The following is a 24,143-nucleotide window of genomic DNA, read 5'->3' on the forward strand; positions in this document are numbered from 1 at the left end:
GCGTCTAGAAAACCAAGCGAATCACGTGATCATAGAGTACTTAACATGGCCGCACGCACTGTAATATCAGTTAGAAGTATCGCGATCATAGTTGATTGACAATTAGTTTGAAGATCAATCGAAATTCCGAAAAATTTGAATTTATTTTTGTCTTGAACTGAAATGCCTCGAAAGTTTCATACTCGATATTACTGTTGTCGTTTGAATAATATTTCGCGATGCGTACACGTACGTACGTGGGAAAAAGAACATTGTGCATGTATGCATGAATGTCGCATGTATGCACGCATTTCGTAAATAAATAAAACAATTAAATCATTCGATAGAATGTCAATTGACGGTGTTATTTTAAATGTTAATTAAACAAATAAATAGAAAATGTTAACCTATCGAAAATCACGATTCTATTTAAGCAAGGTCTGAAGTAAGGTACAAAATACACGTAAATACCTGTATATGTACAGGTATATTTAGATGGTGTAACACTGATGTCATGTGATGTATATAATACAATGGTTAAAGAAAGCCAGTGAGAATTATCCTTAGCATGTTTTGTCACTGAAAAAATATAAATGGAGCTATATGTATGTGTGTGTATGTTTGTACGTATGTTTCTATGTATATGATGTACATATATGTAAAGAATATACATGTACACGCGTGGTGCATATATAGCATACCATAAAGATAGATATACATAATACATAATAGTAATAGTTGTGTACCTGTGGTAAATGGGAAAGAAAATTTATCGAGTGATACGTGAAAAAAATATGCGGTTAGAAGAAATGCCATTACGTTTGAGCTCTGATGAGCGGGATTTTGAAATGGATGAAGAAACTGACTATCTTCTTCAACCTTCTGAAGATAGTATACGACTTTTAACTTCACGAAGACGGCGAATAAACGATTTTTCTATATTCCTCAAGAACTGTCTTTGTGGGTAAGTTATAGATTCGATAACCCATCATTAACTTGAACAAAAGATTGAATAGAAACAAATGTGATACTCGATCAACGAATTACTAGCTGCGTATTAATTCTACTGGTAGCCAACATAACAAATGATAAAAATCCATCGAAATTACGTAAATAAATGTGTAAATAAGTCTTTAAAAAATGGAAAATATGAGAAAAGAAAAAAGAAACGAATAGGATATCACGTGAAAATTTCCCATCAAAATATATCTTATCTACTCATCGATAAACGATATCGTAGTAACAAGTTTCAAAATGTTTGCATTTCCAAATATACGTATTTAATAGTGTCTTTCTATTTTTAATAACGTACAATTCGAAAATACATCATATAATTGTACTGATGCGTCTATATTTATACAATACACTTTTCAAATCTTATTTGTGAAGAGTACGTATTATAACAACAATTTTTTTTTAAAGTCGGTCTATTAAGGGTTACTAAAAATACATATATACATAATTGATAGAGAACAAAGAAAGCGAGCAAATTAAACATATTTGAACATAGTATATGTAAATAAATTTTGCATGATTTTACTCACAGTGAGAAAAGATAAAAAGAATGCGAAAAATATAATAAATGGAATACATCGGTATAGTAGGTTTATAGATTGGCGAATTCATCTTGTAAACTTGTACTTCGTGGATGTTATGATGTCATAACAGATCTGTGTTGAATATCGAAAGATACTTTTTGACAGTGTTTTTTAGCGAAAGACTGAATAAAAGTGTTTCTTTACCTAATTTGTGATTACAAATGTGTCTGCTGTGTCTACAAAGAAATATCTAAATGGAGACACAAAGCAATGTTATAAGGCTATCGAAAGAGGATATTCCTCTAATATCTAGACCGCGAAATGACAATTCGTGGACAAGGTGACGTACATTTTACTTCCCCTAAGAAACTTCGATTTCTATGCAGCTTTTTCTTTTTTTCTCTAAATTCTTGCTAAATAATTAAATAAATATTGCTAATTATTTCCAAGATGTTCGATTTCAACATAGTAATTATGTTAAATTTATGTTCATATTTCATACAACAATAAACACGTATCTCTTCATTGACATTGTTGTATCCAAAGTCTGAATATTCTTTTCATAATTTTTCTTATTAATTTAACAACAATATGGTTGTGCAAACAATAAAAAGGTAAAGTAAAAAATTGGCGATGTACTTTAATTTTTTAGTTTTCTACTTATTTATTATTGTATCTTTATAGATGTTGTACATGGATGTGGAGAAGATGTTGCAGAGAACGTGAATTAAGAGCTAGAGTCATTCACATTGGTCAACTGATGCATGAAAAATTTCCTACTAATGTCATAAGAAATCAGAAATATAATATTGTGACCTTTTTACCTCTGGTAAAGAACATTGATAACTATGTCATTTCCTGTCATGACATAGAATAAAAATATTTAATATTTGTTATTTTATCTTTTTAGGTTCTATTCCAACAATTTAAATTTTTCTTAAATCTATATTTTTTGCTTATGGCCATATCTCAATTCATACCAGACATTCGAATAGGATACTTATATACATATTGGGGACCTTTATGTTTCGTGTTAACTGTTACGATTTGTCGAGAAGCAATCGATGACTTCAGACGATACAAAAGGGACAAAGAAGTCAATGCCCAAAAGTATTATAGATTAGTAAAAGGTTTTGATACTCCGGAATTAGTACCAAGTTCTAAATTGAGAGTAGGCGATTTGGTAAGAAAGTAGAAATATAAAATAATCAAATAGAAACATGAATAGAAGTATTCATTTATGTAATTTTTTTCCAAGGTTATAGTAGAAAAAGGTCAGAGAGTACCAGCTGACTTAGTCCTATTGCGAACCACGGAAAGATCGGGTGCATGCTTTGTGAGAACAGATCAATTGGATGGAGAAACAGATTGGAAGTTGCGACTGGCTGTTCCAGCTACTCAAAAATTGGAAAATAATTCTCAATTGTTTGATATTAAAGCAAGCATATATGTTGAGAAGCCACAAAAAGATATCCATAGCTTTATTGGAACGTTTACCAGAGTAAATTTCTAAATATCTAACTTGCTCTTAATATTTACATATGTAGTACAGTTATTAATAAATGATTGTATTACAATTTGTAGTATGATGGATACAGCAGTGAAGAAAGTTTAGGAGTGGATAATACTCTATGGGCAAATACAGCAATAGCATCAGGTTCAGCTCTTGGTGTTGTAGTATATACAGGGCAAGAAACTAGATCTCTTATGAATCACTCCGCCCCACGATCGAAAGTTGGTTTATTAGATCAGGAAATAAATCAGTTGACAAAGGTGTTGTATCATATTATGAAAACATCTGGTACATTCTGCAATTTCACTTTACTATTTACTAAATGTCGAATGAATTTTAATTTTGTAGGTTTTATTTTGTGCTGTGATTGGATTAGCTTTGGTAATGATGTCTTTAAAAGGATTCAATGGGCCATGGTATCGTTATATGTTTCGCTTCGTTTTGTTATTTTCTTACATAATACCAATCAGTTTAAGAGTGAATTTAGACATGGGAAAGGCTTTTTATGCTTGGTGCATACAAAGGGACAAAGAAATTGCTGGAACGGTTGTAAGAACTACTACTATTCCAGAAGAACTTGGTCGTATTTCATATTTATTAAGTGACAAAACTGGCACATTGACACAAAATAAAATGGTTTTCAAGAAATTACATTTGGGCATGATATCTTATGGGCAAGAAACATTTGATGAAATTATGACTGTATTAAAAACATGTTATTCTACAAATTCAGAAACTTCACCAGTAAAACCATCAGCATCTATACATAGTGGGAAAGTAAGAAGATCTGAAAGTACTAGAATATATGATGCTGTGCATGCTCTGGCATTGTGTCATAATGTAACACCAGTTTACGATGAAGTACCTAAATCAACTAATTTAGATACAATGAGTATACAAACAGGAGAAACAGGAGATTCTGGTTCTATTCAAAGGTAATTTTCGTAAAGATATGCCACGTAAAATTGTATGAGGTGTACCTTTACTTCATTTCTACTTTCAGTCAAACAGAAGCAGACCAACATTACTATTTGCCAGAACAAAAACGTAATTACCAGGCTTCTAGTCCAGATGAAGTAGCATTGGTCAAGTGGACGGAGGAAATGGGATTAGCTTTAGTAAAGCGCGATTTGAATTTTATGCAACTAAAAGCTCCAAATGGCAAAATTTTGAACTATACGATCTTACAAATATTTCCATTTACATCAGAGACTAAACGAATGGGGATAATAGTAAAGGAAGAATCTAGTTCTGAAATAGTATTTTATCTGAAAGGTGCGGACGTAGTAATGTCTGGAATAGTACAGTATAACGATTGGCTTGAGGAAGAATGTGGTAATATGGCTCGAGAAGGTTTAAGAACGTTAGTTGTTGCAAAAAAAAATTTGACGGAAGAGCAATATCTTGATTTTGAAGCAAGGTATTGGCAAATTACTATGTGCTAAATGGCAAAATGTATATAATAATTCGACTACACTGAAGATGATTTTTTTTTAGATATAATTCAGCAAGAATGAGCGTTAGCGATCGCGTTTCAAGAGTTGCCGCAGTTGTCGAAAGTTTAGAGAGGGAAATGGAATTATTATGTGTAACCGGTGTCGAAGATAGATTACAGGACAGAGTAAGGCCTACATTGGAGCTATTAAGGAATGCTGGAATTAAGGTACATCGCATCTTTTCCACTTCACATATTACGCGAGAATAAACTCTTTTGTTTGTTTTGATAATAATTTTTCTTGCAATATCTTTTCCTATGATCTTTAGATTTGGATGTTAACGGGTGACAAGCTGGAAACGGCAACTTGTATAGCAAAATCTTCGCGTTTGGTTTCACGAACGCAAAGTCTTCATGTTTTCAAATCGGTGGTAACTCGCACGGATGCGCATTTGGAATTAAATACCTTCCGTAAAAAACAAGACTGTGCCTTAGTCATCAGCGGAGATTCTTTAGAGGTATGTTTGCAATATTACGAACAAGAATTCTTGGAACTAGCATGCGGTTCACCGGCTGTTGTTTGCTGTCGATGTTCACCCACGCAAAAAGCCGAAGTTGTTAGTCTTATTCAAAGACATACTGGCAAGAGAACCGCAGCTGTCGGTGATGGAGGCAACGATGTATCGATGATACAAGCAGCAGATGCTGGTAAGTATATTTCTCATAGTATTTAAGTGAATCGTAGGATAGATGTCAACAAACCGCTGATGTTCATTTCTCTTTTTAGGTATAGGCCTTGAAGGACTCGAAGGAAGACAAGCTTCTCTGGCCGCAGATTTTTCCATTTCTCAATTCAGTCATTTGGCTAATCTTTTATTAGTTCACGGTCGTAGAAGTTACAAACGCTCCGCTGCTTTAAGTCAATTCGTTATTCATCGAGGTTTAATTATTTCCACCATGCAAGCCGTGTTTTCTGCAGTCTTTTATTTGTCGTCTGTATCTTTGTATCAGGGATTTTTAATGGTTGGGTAAGAAAGAATTAAATGATTTCAGAACACATATATACGTGTATATATATAATATATATACATATATATACATATAATTGAATATGATATAACAATACTAGCACGTCAAATAATAATAATAAATTTGTAGTTATGGAACAATATATACGATGTTTCCCGTATTTTCTTTGGTACTAGACAAAGATGTATCAGGAAAAATTGCACTTACTTACCCAGAACTTTATAAAGAACTCAGTAAGGGTCGATCGTTGTCTTATAAGACATTCTTCATGTGGATTTTAATAAGCATATACCAAGGTATAAGTTTTTTTGTTGTTGTCATTGACTATATACCATACAACAACATATTAATTGTTTAAATCATCTTGCAGGTGGAGTTATAATGTATGGCGCACTTATAATGTTCGAAGATGAATTCATTCATATAGTGGCCATAAGTTTCACAGCACTTGTCTTGACAGAGTTAATAATGGTAGCTTTAACTATTAGAACATGGCATCATATTATGATACTTGCGGAGATTTTCTCATTGGCGCTTTATTTATTATCTCTAGTCGTTCTCAAAGATTATTTTGGTATGTACAATTAATATTTAATATATCATATAATATATCATATATTTAAAAAAAAAGAGAGAGATACATTTATCTAAAGAAACTTTAATCACTTCTTTCTATTTATAACACAGATGCCGAGTTTATCAAGACTACTGACTTTTTGTGGAAAGTATTGCTAATAACTTTAATTTCTTGCATGCCATTATATATCTTAAAATTTTTACGAAAAAAGTTTTCTCCTCCAAGTTACACCAAATTATCTTAAATTTCGTGCATAACAGTTTCACTTTATAAAAGTAACTTACACGGAGAATTTAGAAAATTCTGATCTGTATTGGAAAAGTGCTATGAAGAAACTGTTTTTAAGATTAATTATCAATAGTCTCTGATTTACGCTCTTTGCTAAGTGCGTTTGCATTTTATAAAGTTCTTGAATATTCTTCTAAATATTCTGGAAATATTGAAGCGATAGAACGTTACAACTTGACATCAAAATGTAATTGTTAACGAAAATTACAATTGCTTTTGTTCTAAATATATTATACTAAATGCTTTACTATGTAGAATAGATCAGATTTAATATTTCTTTAAATTCTAAATTAATGATAAATATCATGAATAACTCGTTACTGTTATCATTATTAATATTATGTTTATGCAGAATATCATAATAATGTAAACATATCCTTAATTTTTCACATTGTAAATTGAAACAAGTTGAAATTGTGATAATTGAAAAGAAATTATTTAAATCTGTTTTTGTTCATTTTTATTTATTCTAGCAACCAATAAGATATTTTCTTTTATGAAATATGTTCGCATAATATGTAATAGCATTTTACTCGATTTCGTCTCCTATCTATCGTATGTATTCGATCGCATACTATTTGTAGCATTTATATATATATATATATATATATATATACATTGAGTTTACAGGACATACATAATCAGCTGATCAAAAGCATATAATGCTTTAAAGTTTTCTAAATGTATTTAATAAATACGTAAAAGTACGTTAAATTCGTACGTTAAAAGTAAAGTTAAATTCTTATTTTTATAAATTAAATGCCACGATTCCTGTTTGTTATCGTCTTACTTTAATATAGGATATTTTCCTTTTATATTTTAAATAGAATTTATTAATTTCAATTTTAATATAATATGATACAATGTAATGTAACTTACTTGTCGCGTATGTACAATGCTAAAATAAAAGAAATCGATTTTTATATTTATGCATATATTAAGTAAGATTGTAGATCTAGAAATAACTGTTGTTAGCTACGACGTTGATGAACTGTATCATATGTGTAGAATATATACTTATTTCTGCGTAAGGTATTTGACCTAATGACACATTTATAATTAATTTATGTGAAAAGTATAATAATAATACATTCATTTGAACATTATGCCGATTTTCTTTTTAATCCTGTAAGCGCACTGAAATGTTATCAAGGCATTAAGGATGTTTATCAGTTTATTCATAATAGTTTAATAATAATTATATTCTGTAATATATATATAGTGTTAATACAATAAATGTAACTAACATAGTACTGAGATTCCATTTTTTTCGTTTGCCCATAAAAAATGGATCTAGTTATGAAAAAGACATAGTAAATAATACACAAATACTTTATTTCTTTAATGAATTAATTTTTTTATTTATCTAACTGTAACATGTAATTTCTTAGCTGCAAGTTTTGCAATTTGATCGTGAATATTGTGTACTTCTCGTTTTGATAATGTACGTTCCATATGTCTGTATATTATAGTGTAGCAGTGTGACAATTTCTTGGTTGTGGGGTGAGTGAATTCATCTTTTAATATAACTTGTTCTACTTTATCACCACCAACATCTCTTACTATATCGTAAAAATCGTTCGACGAGTAACTTTTATCTTCAGGCAACCAAAAACTTATATCATTTTTACACTGGGGATAAATGCTAATTGCCTGTAATACAGAAATTTAATTAAAAATTTTTCTTTTAATGCAATATTTATTAGTTTATTAATTTCTGTACCTTATATTTTATTGCTGTATTATGATCTTCAAATTTGAATTGATTTAAGAAACCAGTGTCTTTACTCCAAAACAATCTAATATTGGGGATATCATATAAACACATAGCTAGTCTTTCCAATCCCAATCCAAATGCCCATCCAATGCGTTCTCCTGCACCCGAATTTTGTAAAATCTCCTGACGCATAATACCACATCCCAATACTTCAATCCACTGATCTTTATAGGAGACTTCTAGTTCCCATGAAGGATGAGTGAAAGGAAAATATTGTTGAACCCATTTGCATTGAATTTCTACAATTACAAGTTCATATTTTACATCTCATACCAATTAACATCAGAGATTCTTCTTCTTCTTAAAATTACCTGATCCAAAGAGCACTTGTGCTAAACCCATTAAAGTATTTTTTAATTCATGTTCCATTAGTTTTACAGATTCCAAGGTATGACACGCTTGTTTTTCATCAGTTTCTATACCTCTATGTTCAAATACCCTTAACCCATCAGAATCATTCACATTTTGAAATACTTCCTCTGTTGTACATAATCTGACAACATCTACTTGATGGAAAACAGGATAATGCGTAGAATCTATTTCATCTCTACGATAAACATCTCCAACTACAATGAAATTGTTCAAACCCATTGAAATCAACTCTGACTGATGAGCTGTTGTATGAGATCTGAGCACAATATTTTGATTGACATAATAACAATCACTTTGGTTTCTAGACGGATGACCCTTTGGTATAAGAAGGGAATCAAAATTTTGAGTTACTGGAACTATAGGAGAGAGATTATCATATACACTAAATATAGGATTTCCGATACGGTTATAAAATTGCGTATGAAAATAGTTAACAATACGTTGACGAACATGAGATAAAGGATGATATGGGGTAATGTGTAAATTTCTTCCCAATTTGGAAAAAATGTTTTCACCGATATTTGTCCAGTTATCTTTTGGAAAAATGTCACCTAATAATATTACATTGTTTTCTACAGCTTGACTTGTTGTACAAAAGGTTCTACCAAATAATATTTTTTTACTATAACGCCCAAAGTATTTCATCATGCACCTGTAAAAATATATTTTAATCATTATTTATAAAAGTATTTAAATAGTTAAAGCAATATAATACATTTGTAATAAATAACCTAACCGTTGCAGAATCATTATGACATGATATTAAACTCTAAATATTTTAGATTGGCGGAATTGTATTATTTTTCAATATAATTAATAGAAATTGGTACGTACACTAATTTATAACGAAAACTATTCTGCTTTCAAAAATTTAAGGACAATTTACAATATTAATATTTATTGAAGCATGAGTTTTGTATTTTCCAAAGGAAAGCATTAAACTAACTCACTGAAGCATGAAACCTTCTTTTTTATGCCATTATTGATTATAAAAATGTATTACTCAGAAATGTAATAATGAGTAAGTAGCAAAAAACAAATTTAAAGTAAAATGAGGAATCAATGCGTAAAATACAATGCATTTTAATTTGAGATATTCAGGATTAGAGTACATATATATATCACTATACACGTGAGATATCTATCTATGATGTATTTGATCTATGATGTATCGTAAATGATGGCTAGTAGTCGGAAGGTTATTTTGAGTCTCTATCGAAATCTAATTCGAGAAAGCAAAAAATGGAATTCATACAATTATCGGCAAGTAAAAATTATTAAGTTAATTATTATTGATTATAATTTTGCAATTGGACATACTAAAATTAATCAAACTCTAATTATTTTAAAAAATTGTTAACGACAGAATAAAAGATATTATTTTCACAAATGTTATTAACGTTTAAGTTATAAATTATATCCTTATTTGTTTTGTAAGAATCTAATCTTATACTTATTATAGGATGTATGCTTTACGTAAAATTCGACATGAGTTTCAACAGAACAAGACTATACAGGATAAAGAGAAGATCAATGAATGTTATAATAGAGGATTGGAAAGTCTTCAAATTATTAAGAGACAAGTAACAATTGGAAATCTTTATAGTACTAGGCCATTAATTATTGAAGCTATTGAAAATAAAGCTAATTTGAATTAACAAGAAAAATATAAAATTTATATTAAGATAGTGTATGTAAGTATATTCCTAGTAAATAGGGGGAGCGACAAAGTTTTAAAACTTGAATGATTAAAAATTAAATTAATGTAATTACAGTTAGTTACATACATTTAAGATTTATGTATCAATGTTACAAGTAATGTAATGTGTATGTATATGTAATGGACAGTCTGTCCAAAACATTCTACTAAGATAATTTAATAAAAAAATATGTATTATTGATATCACAAAATGTTTTTTATGTAATCAATGATAAATAATTGCAAGTAATTACTCATAACGAAAACATACACAGAACCATGCTAAATTTTCAAATTTAACGTAAGTTAGTTTAGAGGAATGTTGCGTGAATAGATCGATATTTTATAACAGAATAGGCACGCGTATAGTATACCGGATAATATTTTGCACGAATCTTTTTATTATTCGAATTTTCGAGCAAGTATGTGATATATGTATATGTTATATACAAGGTGTTATATACATAAATATCTTATTTATTGTTGTATGTTGCACGAAAATATTTCTTAGGACAAGGTTACGTTATTTGAAGGGCTACATGTATCAGCTTTTGCTCATGATTATCTTTTTTACGGGATTTTGAAACCATCAGTATTTTTTTAAATAGGGCTCTATATTTATTATCTGATACCTTTGTAGAAAGTGAAAAACAAATTCGACGATCTTTATAATTATACCATTCCCAACATTTAATCTTAAGATATTTACGTTTGAAGTATATAATACGTATATATATGTATTACATATTTAATTATATCAAATCGACAGGTGGCAAAATTAAAAAATGCACATTTTTCGGCAGCTAAGCAGTATTTTTTAACTTATGACGGCTGAAATAAAGGTTTTAGCAAAATATATACTGAAGACTTATTTAATAATTTTAATTGATAAACTATTTCAATTGTTTCGCGATGACAGATGGAGCATATTGAGAAGGTAGAGTTGCTCTACGTAAAAAGGAGTGTGACAAGTAGCGAACTGTTATAAATCATTTAGCGAATTAATAAAGAATTTGATCAAAATGGCTATGCGAAATTTAACAGAACCATTCATTTTAATGCGAAATAATGCTTTACAAAGCAAGCACATATATGCCGAACAAGTATGATATACATAACCTATAATTTACGAAAAATCGGCGACATTAATCTTTTCATGGGAAATTTAGAGGTTAAATAATGGGATACAACATTTTAGAATTTGTCTGACCGAATGGCACTAGTGGCTTCGGATTCTGGTACCTCGGACAACGTCGAATTAAAAAATGTTAATTTGGAAAGTAACGCACCACCTGTATGGACAGATGCCTTGGAGGAGACCCAATATATTTTAAGTAGATTGCGTGTCAAAATAGACAGCTTAGTAGAGTTACATGCTAAACAATTAACTAGGCCAACATTAGACGATACATCACAGGTTTGTCATTAACCACAATGATCGTTATGCTAAAACTAAAGTATTCATATACTTTCGCCAGAAGATTAAACAATCCTTCTGATTTATTTTGATTACTTAATTATTAGAGAGCAAATCGTTAAAAACATGTCTACAGGAAGAGAGACAAATGGAACAACTGACACGAGAAATAGGACGTGCATTTTCTAGCGGTTATCATCAAGTACAAACAATAAAAACTGCAGCAAGGCATGCTACTGGATCTGTGGAACGTCAATTAGCCATAAGCGCAGTAATGGCACTTTCAACAGCTTTACAAGAGCTGGGTCTACGATACAGATCAGCTCAGAATCACTATTTAACACGTATGATTTATAGACATGTCTGATTTTCCTGTAGGCTGGTTACACGAAGAAAAAAATGTTTGACTTTGCTTAATTATTTTAGAGGTAAAGTCAAGAGAAGAGAGGAGTAACCAATTTTTTACAGAAGATCGGTCAATATTTTTAAATAATGCTGCAGCAGACACATGGTTAATGGAGTCAAACGAAACAAATTCAGATTCTTGGGATAATAGAGAACAACAACAACAAGATTCTGTACTTTTACAATTGGAGGATCCTGAAGATAGAATGAAATTAGCCGCAGAAAGAGAAGAACAGATTGGCAACATAGTTCAAAGTATAGCAGATCTCAGGCATATATTCAAAGTAAGTGGTTTTGAAGATTGACATATTGGATGAGTTTATGAACAATATTAAAGTTACTGTATAAAATAATAAATAAAAAATTATTCTTGAATAGGATTTAGCAAGTATGGTGCAGGATCAAGGTACCATTTTGGATAGGATCGATTATAATATTGAACAGACACAGGTACAAGTACAAGAGGGTTACAAACAACTGAGAAAGGCAGACTCTTATCAAAGAGCCAATAAAAAATTGTATTGTATAGTCGTGCTTGCAGGCGCCATTATTCTAGTCAGTTTTCTTTTTGTTGTATTTAAAACATGAAATTTCTATTTCAATTTGCACGATTGCATTTTAGTATATAATTTGTTATTAATTATTTTTGTAAAAAATGAAAAACATGCTTACATAATGTATAATTTGGGCAAAAAATATTTTTCGATAAAATACTTTGGGAAATTTCTGATACAACGTAAACAGGAAAGTAACGTGGAATATAATTAAGCAGATACATATTTTATTTTTGTGACCGTATCAATTATTCTTTTCATTTCATGCTCGAAATCATTCCATAGTGTTGACTTATTTCCGGATATTTATTCCGTATTGTTTATTGTATACATCATTACATGTGATGGGGGTCTTAAGACTTATATATAATATAAATGTAAATATTAATAATCATAATTTTTAATTATATTTTGAATTTAAATTAACTGTAACATATATTTACGTTGAGATTACAGCTGTAAATTTTTAATAAAACAAAGAGTAGCTGAAACAAACGGAAATCAAATGTGTTCACAAATAAAATGAACCGTAAAAAGGCATGATAAATGTCGATCGGCAGATTGTCGCCTTTTAGCTGATTGACAATTTTAGTAGTCTAGTCTGGCCTGATGTAGTATAGTATACAAGAGAAAAAGAAATATGAAAGGTGAACTTACTCTTGTGTGTGTAGTGTATTGCAGTTGTTTCCTTTCCTGTTTTAAAATAAATGAATATTTTATCGAACGTATGCTATGATTATTATATTATTTAACATTGACTTAAATATCATAAATAAATATTTTTTGATATAGTTTAATAGACATTAAGATAAATAATAACATTAGTTAACAATATTGAATTTTCATTCTTATGAACACTAAATAAATTTTCCTCGAATATTGCACTTTTTTTTATCACAGACTGAGCGGTACATATATTTTATATCTATATCGTTTATATATCTATGTCTATTTATCTATGTATATACATATATATAGACTGAATTTTTAAAAAAATATTACTGTTACGAGAGTTTGAACGATTTTCTTGCTTGCACGTACTTGTATACTTATAAAGATAATTATTCATATAAATTATAGTATCTGCATATTCTTCGTTTGTTTCACACGGTATGTGCGTACTCGTGAATGTATGCAAACATGTGTTACATAAACTCCGAGTGTGGTATAATTATTTATTCAGTTTTATAAAAATCTTACGTTATACAAATTAGAAACGATTCGTTAACCAAGGAACAATAGAAATTCGTAAAATACGCTTTCTTCTGAGATTTATTATGTTGAAGAAAATTCAACCTATGGAATAGTACCTACCTATGAAGAAGTAGTTTAACGTTCAATATGTGATTCGCAATACTGCAATTCTGTAATAAAAAGTTTATTCTAATAAATGGAATGCACTAAATGCTGATGTTAAAGTCGTATGAATTTTATTGTATCATCTGTATGATCGGATTTGTTTTCCTTGGTCAAGATTCATGATAAAAACCTTAATATACTTGTATAAGCAGTTTCGTGTAGATTTTGTTAAAAGTACGCACGCATTTTGAAAAACTAAGGGACAAATTTGCATCGTGCGATAAACAATTTGGATATCATTTACGCGTAAAAGAGTTTACGTTTACTTTGTTTTTATACACGGTGATAGAAAGGTACATCAGCTGAATAGAGAAAAACGTTCCTGGATAAGTATAATACAGAATGTACGAATAAAAAACGCGTGCGGTTTGTGTATGATTCTGCGGAGACTCAGAATCGATCGAACATGAGTTAAGAGGCTTGTGCGACTACACATTACTCAAGTGAAAGACGGAGACGAGGTATTTAGAATGTGAACTAAAATTGCAAACGCTCCACCGAGTATGTAACGTACGAAATTATCACCGACTAAAGGACCTAAAGCGTAAAGTCCAGATCTCGGGGCTTTGGTTACTTCATAAGTAAAATCGTCAACCTCGATAGGATTCGATTTACCATCTATGGGTTTCTCGAAATATTTACCAAGCCCGATACCGTCAGCTTTGAGATAGGACAAATCAGGCTTGTAACCTGTGAACGAACGAATTTTCTTAGCTGAAAATCTTTAACAAGCGAAACGAAAGTATGATTTGGTTTTGCTTTGTACGGATTTGATACATACCGATAAGGATGGCTACGGCAGAGACACGAAAAGCGTGTGCGCATCCGTCTGGGTCGACAAGCGTAACCATCGGATGTTTTTCGAATCCGGCACCATCGATGAAATCAGTATCATTTGCGGTAAGTCCGAGCAACGTGTACCCCGGTAATGCTTTGTATAGAGGATAATTAGTACCACCATCAGCCATCATCTCGTATACCTTGTGATATTCGGGATACATCGAGCTGGGTAGACCTTGCAATCTATCATAGATAGTGCGTATTTTCTCGTCGTTTGATTTATTCCATTCGTTGGACGAGTCACGAAATGCGTGCAAGACGGGAATGCCATGAAAACGAACGGCCATGATTGCATCGGCAGCACTTAGTCCGGAACCGATCACTAATACCGGATCAATTGGTTGCCGTCGTTCCTCTACTTCGTTTGCTAAAATTGAATCGACCATCGAGTTTTTCCATAATCTAATTCCAAGTAATTTTAGCAAAGCTTAAGCTGCTTCGAGAGAAAAGGAAAGAAGCATTTCGCGTACCATGTTGCTGATGACTAATCAAATGATCCAATCTTGATTCCAGCTTGTTTAGATCGTGCGTTACCCAATCAAGTTGAGAATCTTCACCGGCTATACCCAATTGATTTGATAAATCGGTCGTGCCTGTGGCAAGGACGACTCTTTTGCAGCGATAGCGAAACGGTTTCCCTGTTTGTTTATCGAAGCCATCGACTATCCATCCGTAACGATCTTGTTGTTGTTGTTGTTGTTGTTGTTGTTGTTGTTGTTGTGGATGATGATGATGACGAGAATCGCAGCACAGTCTCACTGAAGTAACTACAGTCTCGCTAAAAAGTAAACGTCCATGTGATTAGCGGTTACAAGATGCGACACAACTCGCGAGCATTGCAACTACGATAAATTATTGTGCGAACCAACCATCGAAAGTATTGCTCCAACTTTTTTCTCCGTACGTAATCTTTGTAGTAGGCAGCTACTGTACCGACAGAAATTCTGCTAGCCGTTTTACATGCACTCGGTTTCTCTTGAAAGGCATAGTACATGCACGACGGTTTACCCTCTGTCGAATTTGCTTTTTGAAGTTCTTCGGACTCGACCAACATCTCCCATTGTCTTATGTCTAAATCGGGCAACGACATCCATCGGTTCAAGCTGATGGTCAACACGTTTGGATCCATCGACTAACACACAATTAATTCATCAATTCTAAATTGAATCTTGAAACACGTTTAACTTGTGTAATGATAAACGTTCTCGCCTGTCGAACGATATTCGTGACGTATTCGTAAACTCTATCGATTCGAATAAATTGGTTAGGTGGAAGATTTGCGACTGCCGAACCGAAGGAAATACGTAGCAAGGGAACAAAGAAACCGAGAACAGATCAACAACATCGTTGATCGTTTCTTTACCGGCGGTATCGCCAACATCGGGGTGTATCGTCAGATTTCTTTGTCATCACCGCGGTACGCGGCTCAACTAACCGCAAGCCCGTTACCCGATAAAACATGTCCCACGTTCGTTACCTGCCATGAACCACCAGGTTGACCTTTACCGAGCACAATGTGATCGATCACTTTATGCTCAGGATGTTGCTCGACCGATTTCCAGGTAAGCAGAGACGGCACATCAAGGCCAGCATCGACACAAGGATGTTGAAGTTGGTCCATAAGAAGAGCCAAAGGCCGACCACCGGCTCTACCTTCCAGTCCGGAAGAAAGGCATTCCAATTTGCAACGCGTACTGCTCGCCAAGCCCCTTCCACCGCCGTTCCCCTGACATTTTCTCAACTTGGTATTCTCACTCTCGTGCCATCGATGGCATCTCGATTCATTCCCTAATTGTTGTTGTTCTTGACTCGTCCTATCGCAACATTCCTCGTCATCATTTCCGGATCTCGTGCTCGAGTGTAATCTGGCTGTGAGCATTTCATCGGCGGGATGTGGTTCACCGGTATAATAAGGCCAATTTCCAGCAAGCATGAAAGAAAGGCATATTCCACTAGGTCCGTTTCCTGAACAAAACATACACACCACCCTGTGTATAGAATACAGACAATACCGATTCTTTTATCCTTTCGCAGTGCTTTTTCGCGATACTTCGGCGCGTATTATCACGGGAAAAACGGCCGTTACCGTGTGTTTCCACCTGAAATCGTGTGCTACGATCTGTACAGATCGTAGCACTTCACCTAATATATTGACCATATACGGAATTACCTGATCACGAAATCGATCAACGAGAATACCATCGTATCGAACTTAATTACACTAGAGGCCAAAAGATTCGATCGATCGGTATGGCTTACAGAGACTCTTCTGTTTTTTAGAATTTTAAGGATAATCTTGTAAGTAAAAGGAAGCGTTTAAAAGGAAACGTATCTCCTTTAAACGACACCAGGCAAATTTACGAATCTTTTGGATTCTAGTACAGGTATATGTGTTACCTAGTGGATACAAATTTCGTATTGGCGAGCGAATCGTACCTATAATGACCACATCCTTATAGACGACGTCGTTATCGCCATCGTCACAACAATTTTGCATCGTTGTACCGATTTGTTGTTCTCGTTTATTCGGTCAATCGTTCCAATTCAACAGCTGTAACAAACAAACACCGACAATGTTCTGTAAATATCCTGTGTAGTCGTGGAAAAAACGAAGGAGCAAATCGCTCGATGTTTGTAAATGAAATGAAATGCGTGTAAACGATAAAAAGAGAAAAAAGAAAATAAAGGGAATGAAGAGTAGAATAAAGAGGAGAAAATAAGTATAAATATCGTAGGAAGTAGAGACATTTCAAGAAAACGATATACAACTGTGCAATGATACGTATATCATGTGCATACATAATCGCGACTGTCACGGTATATGATAAGACGCAAACCGGTACAATTTCATATCTATGATGCAAAACGCGGAAACCTGTATACTTTGCAGGAATCGCGCAACTCATCGTTCGATCACGACCATCCGGACAGCTATACAATTTAAAATCAAACGGTCGTTCATTTAGAAATTTATATCGATCAAAAGAAATTACTTTATTTTTCTGTTTGACATCATTTGGATAAATAGTACGTACTTACGTAACACGTTATCTTCAACAATTATAAAACTTTCCATGTAAGAATAAATGTAAACTTAAAGATTTATCGAACTGTTTACCATTACGCTTCGTTACAGTAAGCTATTATCGATGATCTTGCTATACTCGCATCTCTATATAAGTACGTGTATACAGGGTGATTGGTAACTGTCGGTATAAGCGGAAAGGGGGTGATTCTACGTGAGAAAAGAAGTCGAAAATATAGAATAAAAATTTTTTTTAAAATTTTTTTAAAAATCTACAGTGAGATCCGTTATAACGAGAGGCGATAAAGTGCACGCGTACCGGACCACCTTGTATATTTCGATCGGTATATGAATCAATTTCCCGAAACTTTAGAAAGAAATTTTACTTTCTCGCTTTGTTTACGATTATTTCTTACATACTTTTTCTAATAGATATTCTCTTCCTTCAAATGTTAAAATTGTCTCGCGTTTATGTAATCACATGGCGGCAAAAATTGCGCGGAAAATTTCAAACGCGATCGATCTAATTCTTTCGTAATGATATTGAAGCAATCTGTTTCGATCATGCGGTTAAATATCCGTATCGATAAATTTACGTTAAAAAGTACAATATGCTGAACGAACTTATCCGCTTTCTTCTAAGCAACCGGATCGGAATACATCGGGCATTCTAAGAAGGTCGATATCAAGAAGAGTGTACAGGGTCACGATCGATATTGAAATAGAAATACTCAGATAGGAATGCTTATACTATGTTCAGTCAGTTTAAGTTAAGTTCGGATAACCTCGTTTCAAGTTAATGTGTTTTACGATTCGACATAGTCATTGAAAGATATAACTGTTTTATTAAGCGGCTCGATTCTTCGCAGTCCTATGGAAACTGATGAATCATCGTATAGAACCAGTCTCCTGTTCATTCAGTAATCAACTAAAAAAAACTTGCTCTCGCTATTCCAAGAATTTGTTTTCGCTTTGATATAGTGTTCTTTCAACCGACAATAAATCCCTGTAAAAAGCCATGGGCACTGGTTCCAATAAATTTATCGTTGAACACGACGCGCCATTAAAACTATAACGTAATATCATTATAATTAGATTACCTCGCGGTTCGTTACATGCTAAAACATAATCATTACCACTACTTGTCACTATAGTTCTGATATTGGGACACTCTCCTATTGTATTGCTGACTCAAAAATCGTAATAACTTGGACAGAGGCAAGAGCTACGATAGAGGGATCAGAGGGGGCGAGGAGAAAGATGGAAAAAAAAAAAAAGAAAGACTAAGAGAAAAGGGGAGACAAAAATTAATATAAATATATAATTGTATACGTAGTAAGTGATAGTGTAAAACAAACCAAATTTCGGCGTGGCTCACACACGAAATCGTATTATAATCAACTCCTATCAAGGAAACGGCCGACGTTATACTGAACCGTGAATCAGACGCGCGTTTCTTTTCATATCGAACGAATATCTGCTAAAAGGTTGCGACACATCGTGTCATATTTTTATGTACATAGCTTCTACTTTTTGTCATTCTTTTCTATCTTTAATCGTTAATTCTTAATTTAATCACTGTCATTAATTATTGCTATCGAATGGTTCCTATCATAATATTTCTAGGAAAACAAAATATATTTCTGTATTTTTATCGTTACTTTACATCTTATCAGACGACAAGCGTTCTTGTTTTGACGCATTTTTTTAATTTATTCAAATCATGTTACACCTTTGATCTATTAAATTGTATTACACATTTCTTTGCCTTGGCAGAATCGATTTTCGATATATGATGTATGTACGCATAGATGCTTGTGAAGTCGGGCATCCGTCGGCCGCGTACCTACATAACGTATTTATGGGTATTCGCTAACATTTGCTAACATAATGTGTGTACATATGTACATACATAAAAAGAAAATTCGCTGTCAGTCAGCGGTCGATATCGATTTGAAGACAGACTGCGGGTTGGCGATAAATACTCGTGAATACCTTCTTTCTCACAAGTATTGTTAAACGTTCCTGAATGTTTTAAAAATGTGCGTTTGATGCATACCAACTTTACATCAATATTCATTTATATGTACGAACGTGTATATATATATATATAAAATTTAAAATACCGTTTCGCTTATTCTGAAATATTAGTATTTATGATCATTCCAAACTGGACGTGCAAAATTAACGAATACACTTTTTACAGTTGGCAATCGAAACAAAACCGGTTGAAGGTTGCATGACAAATCATTTTACTTTTTTTTTATCTTTTTTGTGTAATCTGCTGCTCGCTATCCACTTAAACCGGTCAATCCTTTCACTACTTTAGCAAATATTAAATTGTATATGTATATATATATTCATTCACCATCACAATTACGTTACTGTGTACGTTCTAATAAAGAACCTTGGATGATAATAATAGATAATGATAAATAAAAATACAATGATATCAATATAAATATTTTATATTAGATAGATATATATGTTCTTACATAATTAACCTGCATATATGTATTTATATGCATACATATGTATTTATTCAACGAAAAATGACATTGACAATGAACGAGAAACTAGACGCATAGTTAAACTACGTTTCATCAACTTTGATTGATAACTTTAGATTTAAATGCTAAATTATATTCTAAGTCGTAATAAGGATCTTTTATTCAATTATTGTGATTATAAAAAAATTTACAGCTTCGACTGGAATTACTAGTGATTCGGATCAAATATTAACTTGAAATCACGATAAATAGAATAGAGATATCTATTTAATATTAAATTAATATTTGTATTAATTTATATCGCGTTCCATATTTAGATATTCATATCTAAAAAAAACTTACGACTATTGATTAGAAATAAACAGGATAAAATACACGAAATAAAAATTTATGATTGGTTTATAATAATTTGTTTCTTTTAACTATAATAGCTATTAGATTATCAATGTCAACGGTAAAACAGCTATAAAAAAGTAAATTACAGCTTTAATTACCTGTTTCCGCTCTATGTGTAATTGCAGCATTCTATTTAATCTGGATTGCAAATTTTAGTCCGACACATCGCGTAGAAATTTTGTTGATCGACGTTTTGAACACATCCACGACCAACGATTATTTTCTGCTCCTTATTGCAAATCCTAACCGTCTCAAGTACCATATTCAAACTGTTTTCGTTTGGTTGACGTGAAAATTAATGTTCGAAGTTGTTTCCTATTTTTTCATTTAATGTTCTCTGTTACTTCATAATTTAACAAGTATTCTTTGTTGAATCACGAAATCCTTTATAGATTCGATAATCTTTCCAACGTAAAACCACCAATAACTTCCAATAATTTCAGTTTTTGCTAAAAACTAATCTATTTGCGTTGCGGACACACCTCATCGTTACATTGATTTCCTTTTTTTAGGTTAGCTTTTATACACAAGACCGACAAATATCACTATGCTACTATGGCGGCAATTTCAAAACCAAATTTCAAGCAGTCTGTCTTTATATTATTCGATTTATGTAACTAAACTAAGCTAATCTAAAGACTAAAAACTTATATCTATAAATAATCCATTAAATACATACATTTGTTATTTTTTTTAAATATGTGAACAATGAAAAATAATTCAGAATATTCAAACGAATTTCATCAACTTTACTTAGATGTATATCATTAATCATGTGCTTAGTTATTATAACAATACCAGTGGTACATTATTAAGCGAACACTCCGTTGAGCTAGTTCATACATGGAAAATATATTTTATCATTGCACGTGTCAGTAAAAAAAACCATTATCTCAAGAATATTAAGTAACGCGAGAGAAAAAGAAGAAATATATTCGTTCGAGTTAACATTCTTTGAGAAAATCATTGTTATCGCGACATAATCAGTCAATGATAATCTTGCGTTTCGTCACTGAAAGTTGCTTATATAATTTCTATGTGTTTGAATATATTGTATTAATAATCATTTGATAATTGAGTAGCAGGATCGGTAAGAGGAATATAGGAGACTTGCATTAGCTTTTTTTTTGTGATCGTACCATCAATGTTCTTATCTACTTGTACCAGATCTTGAAACCTCTGAAGACCTTCTATGGCAACGACCGGACAAACCAGCCGTCCACCAGGAGTTAGTTGATCTATCAACTGAAACGCAAGACAATCTTCAATCTTAATAATTTGTTACAAGAATATGTAATGGTATATACATATGTTTATATCTTTAGGCATATTGCGGTACCTGTTGTGGTAAAGTTTCCGCCGCCGCTCCAACATGAATCGCGTTGTAAGGGGCTTCAGCAGCATATCCCAATCGGCCGTCTCCCACTAGGCGTATTTACAATGACCTGTTGTTAGTCTTTGGTCTATGTTTTATATAATGCACAGACAAAGTCACGCAGTTGGTGGACACAGTCCTGTTTGATTCTTCGTGGCAAGGTACATACCTAATCCACGTTGGTGGATTACGATTATTTTTTACTTCAACATATCTACGTTATTTTCAAATTCTTGAATATGTGAAGTTTTCAAAGGTCGTAGGAAAAAGACCAGATACTGGCAAGGAATTCCTTTTTCCCGACACCAACTATTCGTGAATAGAAATTGCAACAACGTGTTTACAGCTTGGCATTTTCTTACCTACAAATTTAATGCGTTCTTCCTTGATGAAATGAGGACAGTCTTCGCTTACGTTTTTCGTAGAGATTTCTATTAGCTCTGGAATATGATCGATCCCAACCACATGACCACGTGGACCCACCATAAATGCCATACATGCTGACAAATAACCAGATCCTGAACCAACATCCAGTGCTTTTGCTCCGTCAAATAATTGGTCAGAGAGAATGGACAAGGCATATGCATGCTGAAAAACAATGTTTGTTTTACTCTAGAAGTAGGTATAGTTCTAAATTTAAAGTAGATAAATTTCTATAATTTTGCTAGTTATTATATCCAAATTTGTTATTACATATTTTTTAATCATTTGTGTAACAATAGTTTATTATATAATATGTGTATAACCTAAATAATAAGTATATATAAAGTAGTTTACTAACCATGTGGGGAGCACTAATTGTAACATTGTAACCAATTTTTCTTGGTTGATCAAGATATGGATTTGATTCATGATAATAGCGTGCTCTATCTACAGCAAGCATTGCTGCTTCTGCTCTGTCCGTTGTTAAAATACCTGCTTCTAAAACACAATTTCATAATTAAGTACTGTATATTACCATATTGCCATATCGGTACTCAGTGTCAATTTATCAAAGTTATTACAAAGAGACTTTACCTTTTAATTTAGTTACCATTTCTTGGTTTGTAGCTCCACTGCAGTGCCATGCCATGATTCAGGATATGTATAAATACAACGTTGAATACAGAAAGACTTAGCGCATCTTTCAGGAAGAACAAAAAGAAATGTTGTTGTAAAAGAAAAGTAATATGTAACAATCAATTCAAGAGAAGTTTCATGAAATACTGCGATCTATGTAATAATATCATAGGTGAGGTGACATAGCAAATAAAAACATATCATGAATGTCATATTTAATTTATATATATTCATAAAACTTTTCCAAGTTTCTTTTGAAATTGAAGTGTTACGCAAATGGAAAGTGTCTGCAATATTTCTTTCAGTTGCTAAGAAGACATCTTTATAATACAAGTTATATTGAACAAGTTAAGGAGTTTAGAGCTTAAGATTAAGAACGAAGAAAGAGTATAGTAAAGTAAAAGACGAGATAAAAGAATATATTATGTTATTAAAAAAATATCTCCTTTACTAATTAAAATTAACATTGCCAGTATTTGTCAGTCCAATATTGCCGTTTAGATTTTTTAAAAAACAAAATTATTATTTTTAATGCAAATTCGTTCTTATAATTTAACAATATTTATTTAGAAATGATGTGAATTTCCGTTTGTCTTTTTTGGTATTCTGACGATTTTGCAGATATAGAACACAAAGGAAAGTTTTGTTAGGTTAAATACCTGCTTCGCTGTTATCTAGCCAGATACGTTCTGACGTACTGCATCAGTGTGAGCATAGTTGCAAATACATCTATACATACATATTTAATGTAACACTTTCGTACGTCGCGTCTCTTCGCACAAGTACTCATTCCTGCACGAATCGAATATCACACGATAGTTATCAGTCATCGCTGATGTTAAATATGTGTTGTATATATTTAACTAACTATATAATACTTTTATTAAAAATGATCTATTTGTCCATCCAATATTCTAAAAGCAAGATGATAGAAACATAAAGTTATAACTGTAGTTGATAAAGAAAGAGTTAATTGCACCAGCATGATTGATGCGA

General features: G+C 32.3%; 6 protein-coding genes across 15 annotated transcripts; 3 read left to right on the forward strand and 3 right to left on the reverse strand.

The window, feature by feature from the left end:
- Positions 1-34: 34 nt before the first annotated feature.
- Positions 35-6,802, forward strand: LOC117232006 (probable phospholipid-transporting ATPase IIB). 3 transcript variants are annotated; one of them, XM_033491074.1, is made up of 13 exons: positions 35-943; positions 2,202-2,346; positions 2,428-2,700; positions 2,776-3,018; positions 3,102-3,290; positions 3,379-3,965; positions 4,034-4,450; positions 4,528-4,693; positions 4,795-5,173; positions 5,253-5,493; positions 5,624-5,790; positions 5,865-6,068; positions 6,182-6,802. In XM_033491074.1, exons 1-13 carry the CDS (start codon positions 735-737, stop codon positions 6,313-6,315), a joined length of 3,354 nt encoding a protein of 1,117 aa, XP_033346965.1. In that variant the 5' UTR covers positions 35-734; the 3' UTR covers positions 6,316-6,802. The 3 variants fall into 3 exon arrangements, with proteins under 3 accessions (XP_033346965.1, XP_033346966.1, XP_033346968.1); XM_033491075.1 differs by lacking the exon at positions 35-943 and adding an exon at positions 1,518-1,857; XM_033491077.1 differs by lacking the exon at positions 35-943 and adding an exon at positions 1,943-2,131.
- An 889-nt stretch (positions 6,803-7,691) lies between these two features.
- On the reverse strand, positions 7,692-10,954 carry LOC117232019 (probable phenylalanine--tRNA ligase, mitochondrial). 4 transcript variants are annotated; one of them, XM_033491113.1, is made up of 4 exons: positions 10,840-10,954; positions 8,448-9,160; positions 8,083-8,375; positions 7,692-8,012 (listed from the first exon to the last, which is right to left on the reverse strand). In XM_033491113.1, the coding sequence occupies exons 2-4, from the start codon at positions 9,154-9,156 to the stop codon at positions 7,722-7,724; spliced, it is 1,293 nt and encodes a 430-aa protein (XP_033347004.1). In that variant the 5' UTR covers positions 9,157-9,160; positions 10,840-10,954; the 3' UTR covers positions 7,692-7,721. The 4 variants fall into 4 exon arrangements, with proteins under 4 accessions (XP_033347004.1, XP_033347002.1, XP_033347003.1 ...); XM_033491111.1 differs by lacking the exon at positions 10,840-10,954 and adding an exon at positions 9,459-9,548; XM_033491112.1 differs by lacking the exon at positions 10,840-10,954 and adding an exon at positions 9,343-9,429.
- On the forward strand, positions 9,516-10,249 carry LOC117232029 (LYR motif-containing protein 4). Its single transcript, XM_033491130.1, has 2 exons — positions 9,516-9,771; positions 9,971-10,249. The coding sequence occupies exons 1-2, from the start codon at positions 9,686-9,688 to the stop codon at positions 10,164-10,166; spliced, it is 282 nt and encodes a 93-aa protein (XP_033347021.1). The 5' UTR covers positions 9,516-9,685; the 3' UTR covers positions 10,167-10,249.
- On the forward strand, positions 10,060-13,075 carry LOC117232022 (syntaxin-16). 2 transcript variants are annotated; one of them, XM_033491118.1, is made up of 6 exons: positions 10,060-10,193; positions 11,127-11,310; positions 11,406-11,624; positions 11,761-11,968; positions 12,051-12,313; positions 12,408-13,075. In XM_033491118.1, exons 2-6 carry the CDS (start codon positions 11,230-11,232, stop codon positions 12,615-12,617), a joined length of 981 nt encoding a protein of 326 aa, XP_033347009.1. In that variant the 5' UTR covers positions 10,060-10,193; positions 11,127-11,229; the 3' UTR covers positions 12,618-13,075. The 2 variants fall into 2 exon arrangements, with proteins under 2 accessions (XP_033347009.1, XP_033347010.1); XM_033491119.1 differs by lacking the exon at positions 10,060-10,193 and having other exon boundaries at positions 11,173-11,310; positions 11,379-11,624.
- A 492-nt stretch (positions 13,076-13,567) lies between these two features.
- On the reverse strand, positions 13,568-21,301 carry LOC117232013 (oxidative stress-induced growth inhibitor 1-like). 3 transcript variants are annotated; one of them, XM_033491102.1, is made up of 7 exons: positions 20,812-21,301; positions 17,219-17,333; positions 16,260-16,747; positions 15,652-15,914; positions 15,253-15,560; positions 14,724-15,149; positions 13,568-13,947 (listed from the first exon to the last, which is right to left on the reverse strand). In XM_033491102.1, exons 2-7 carry the CDS (start codon positions 17,277-17,279, stop codon positions 13,913-13,915), a joined length of 1,581 nt encoding a protein of 526 aa, XP_033346993.1. In that variant the 5' UTR covers positions 17,280-17,333; positions 20,812-21,301; the 3' UTR covers positions 13,568-13,912. The 3 variants fall into 3 exon arrangements, with proteins under 3 accessions (XP_033346993.1, XP_033346992.1, XP_033346991.1); XM_033491101.1 differs by lacking the exon at positions 20,812-21,301 and adding an exon at positions 19,166-19,310 and having other exon boundaries at positions 13,745-14,632; XM_033491100.1 differs by lacking the exon at positions 13,568-13,947 and adding an exon at positions 13,989-14,632.
- A 140-nt stretch (positions 21,302-21,441) lies between these two features.
- Positions 21,442-23,892, reverse strand: LOC117232025 (protein-L-isoaspartate(D-aspartate) O-methyltransferase-like). 2 transcript variants are annotated; one of them, XM_033491125.1, is made up of 6 exons: positions 23,807-23,892; positions 23,106-23,211; positions 22,870-23,009; positions 22,451-22,676; positions 22,053-22,138; positions 21,442-21,958 (listed from the first exon to the last, which is right to left on the reverse strand). In XM_033491125.1, exons 2-6 carry the CDS (start codon positions 23,158-23,160, stop codon positions 21,770-21,772), a joined length of 696 nt encoding a protein of 231 aa, XP_033347016.1. In that variant the 5' UTR covers positions 23,161-23,211; positions 23,807-23,892; the 3' UTR covers positions 21,442-21,769. The 2 variants fall into 2 exon arrangements, with proteins under 2 accessions (XP_033347016.1, XP_033347015.1); XM_033491124.1 differs by lacking the exon at positions 23,807-23,892 and having other exon boundaries at positions 23,106-23,411.
- Between the last annotated feature and the right edge of the window lie 251 nt (positions 23,893-24,143).

Source organism: Bombus vosnesenskii, unplaced genomic scaffold (assembly GCF_011952255.1).
Source record: "Bombus vosnesenskii isolate JDL3184/JDL3185 unplaced genomic scaffold, Bvos_JDL3184-5_v1.1 scf7180000013277, whole genome shotgun sequence".
NCBI lineage: Eukaryota > Metazoa > Arthropoda > Insecta > Hymenoptera > Apidae > Bombus > Bombus vosnesenskii.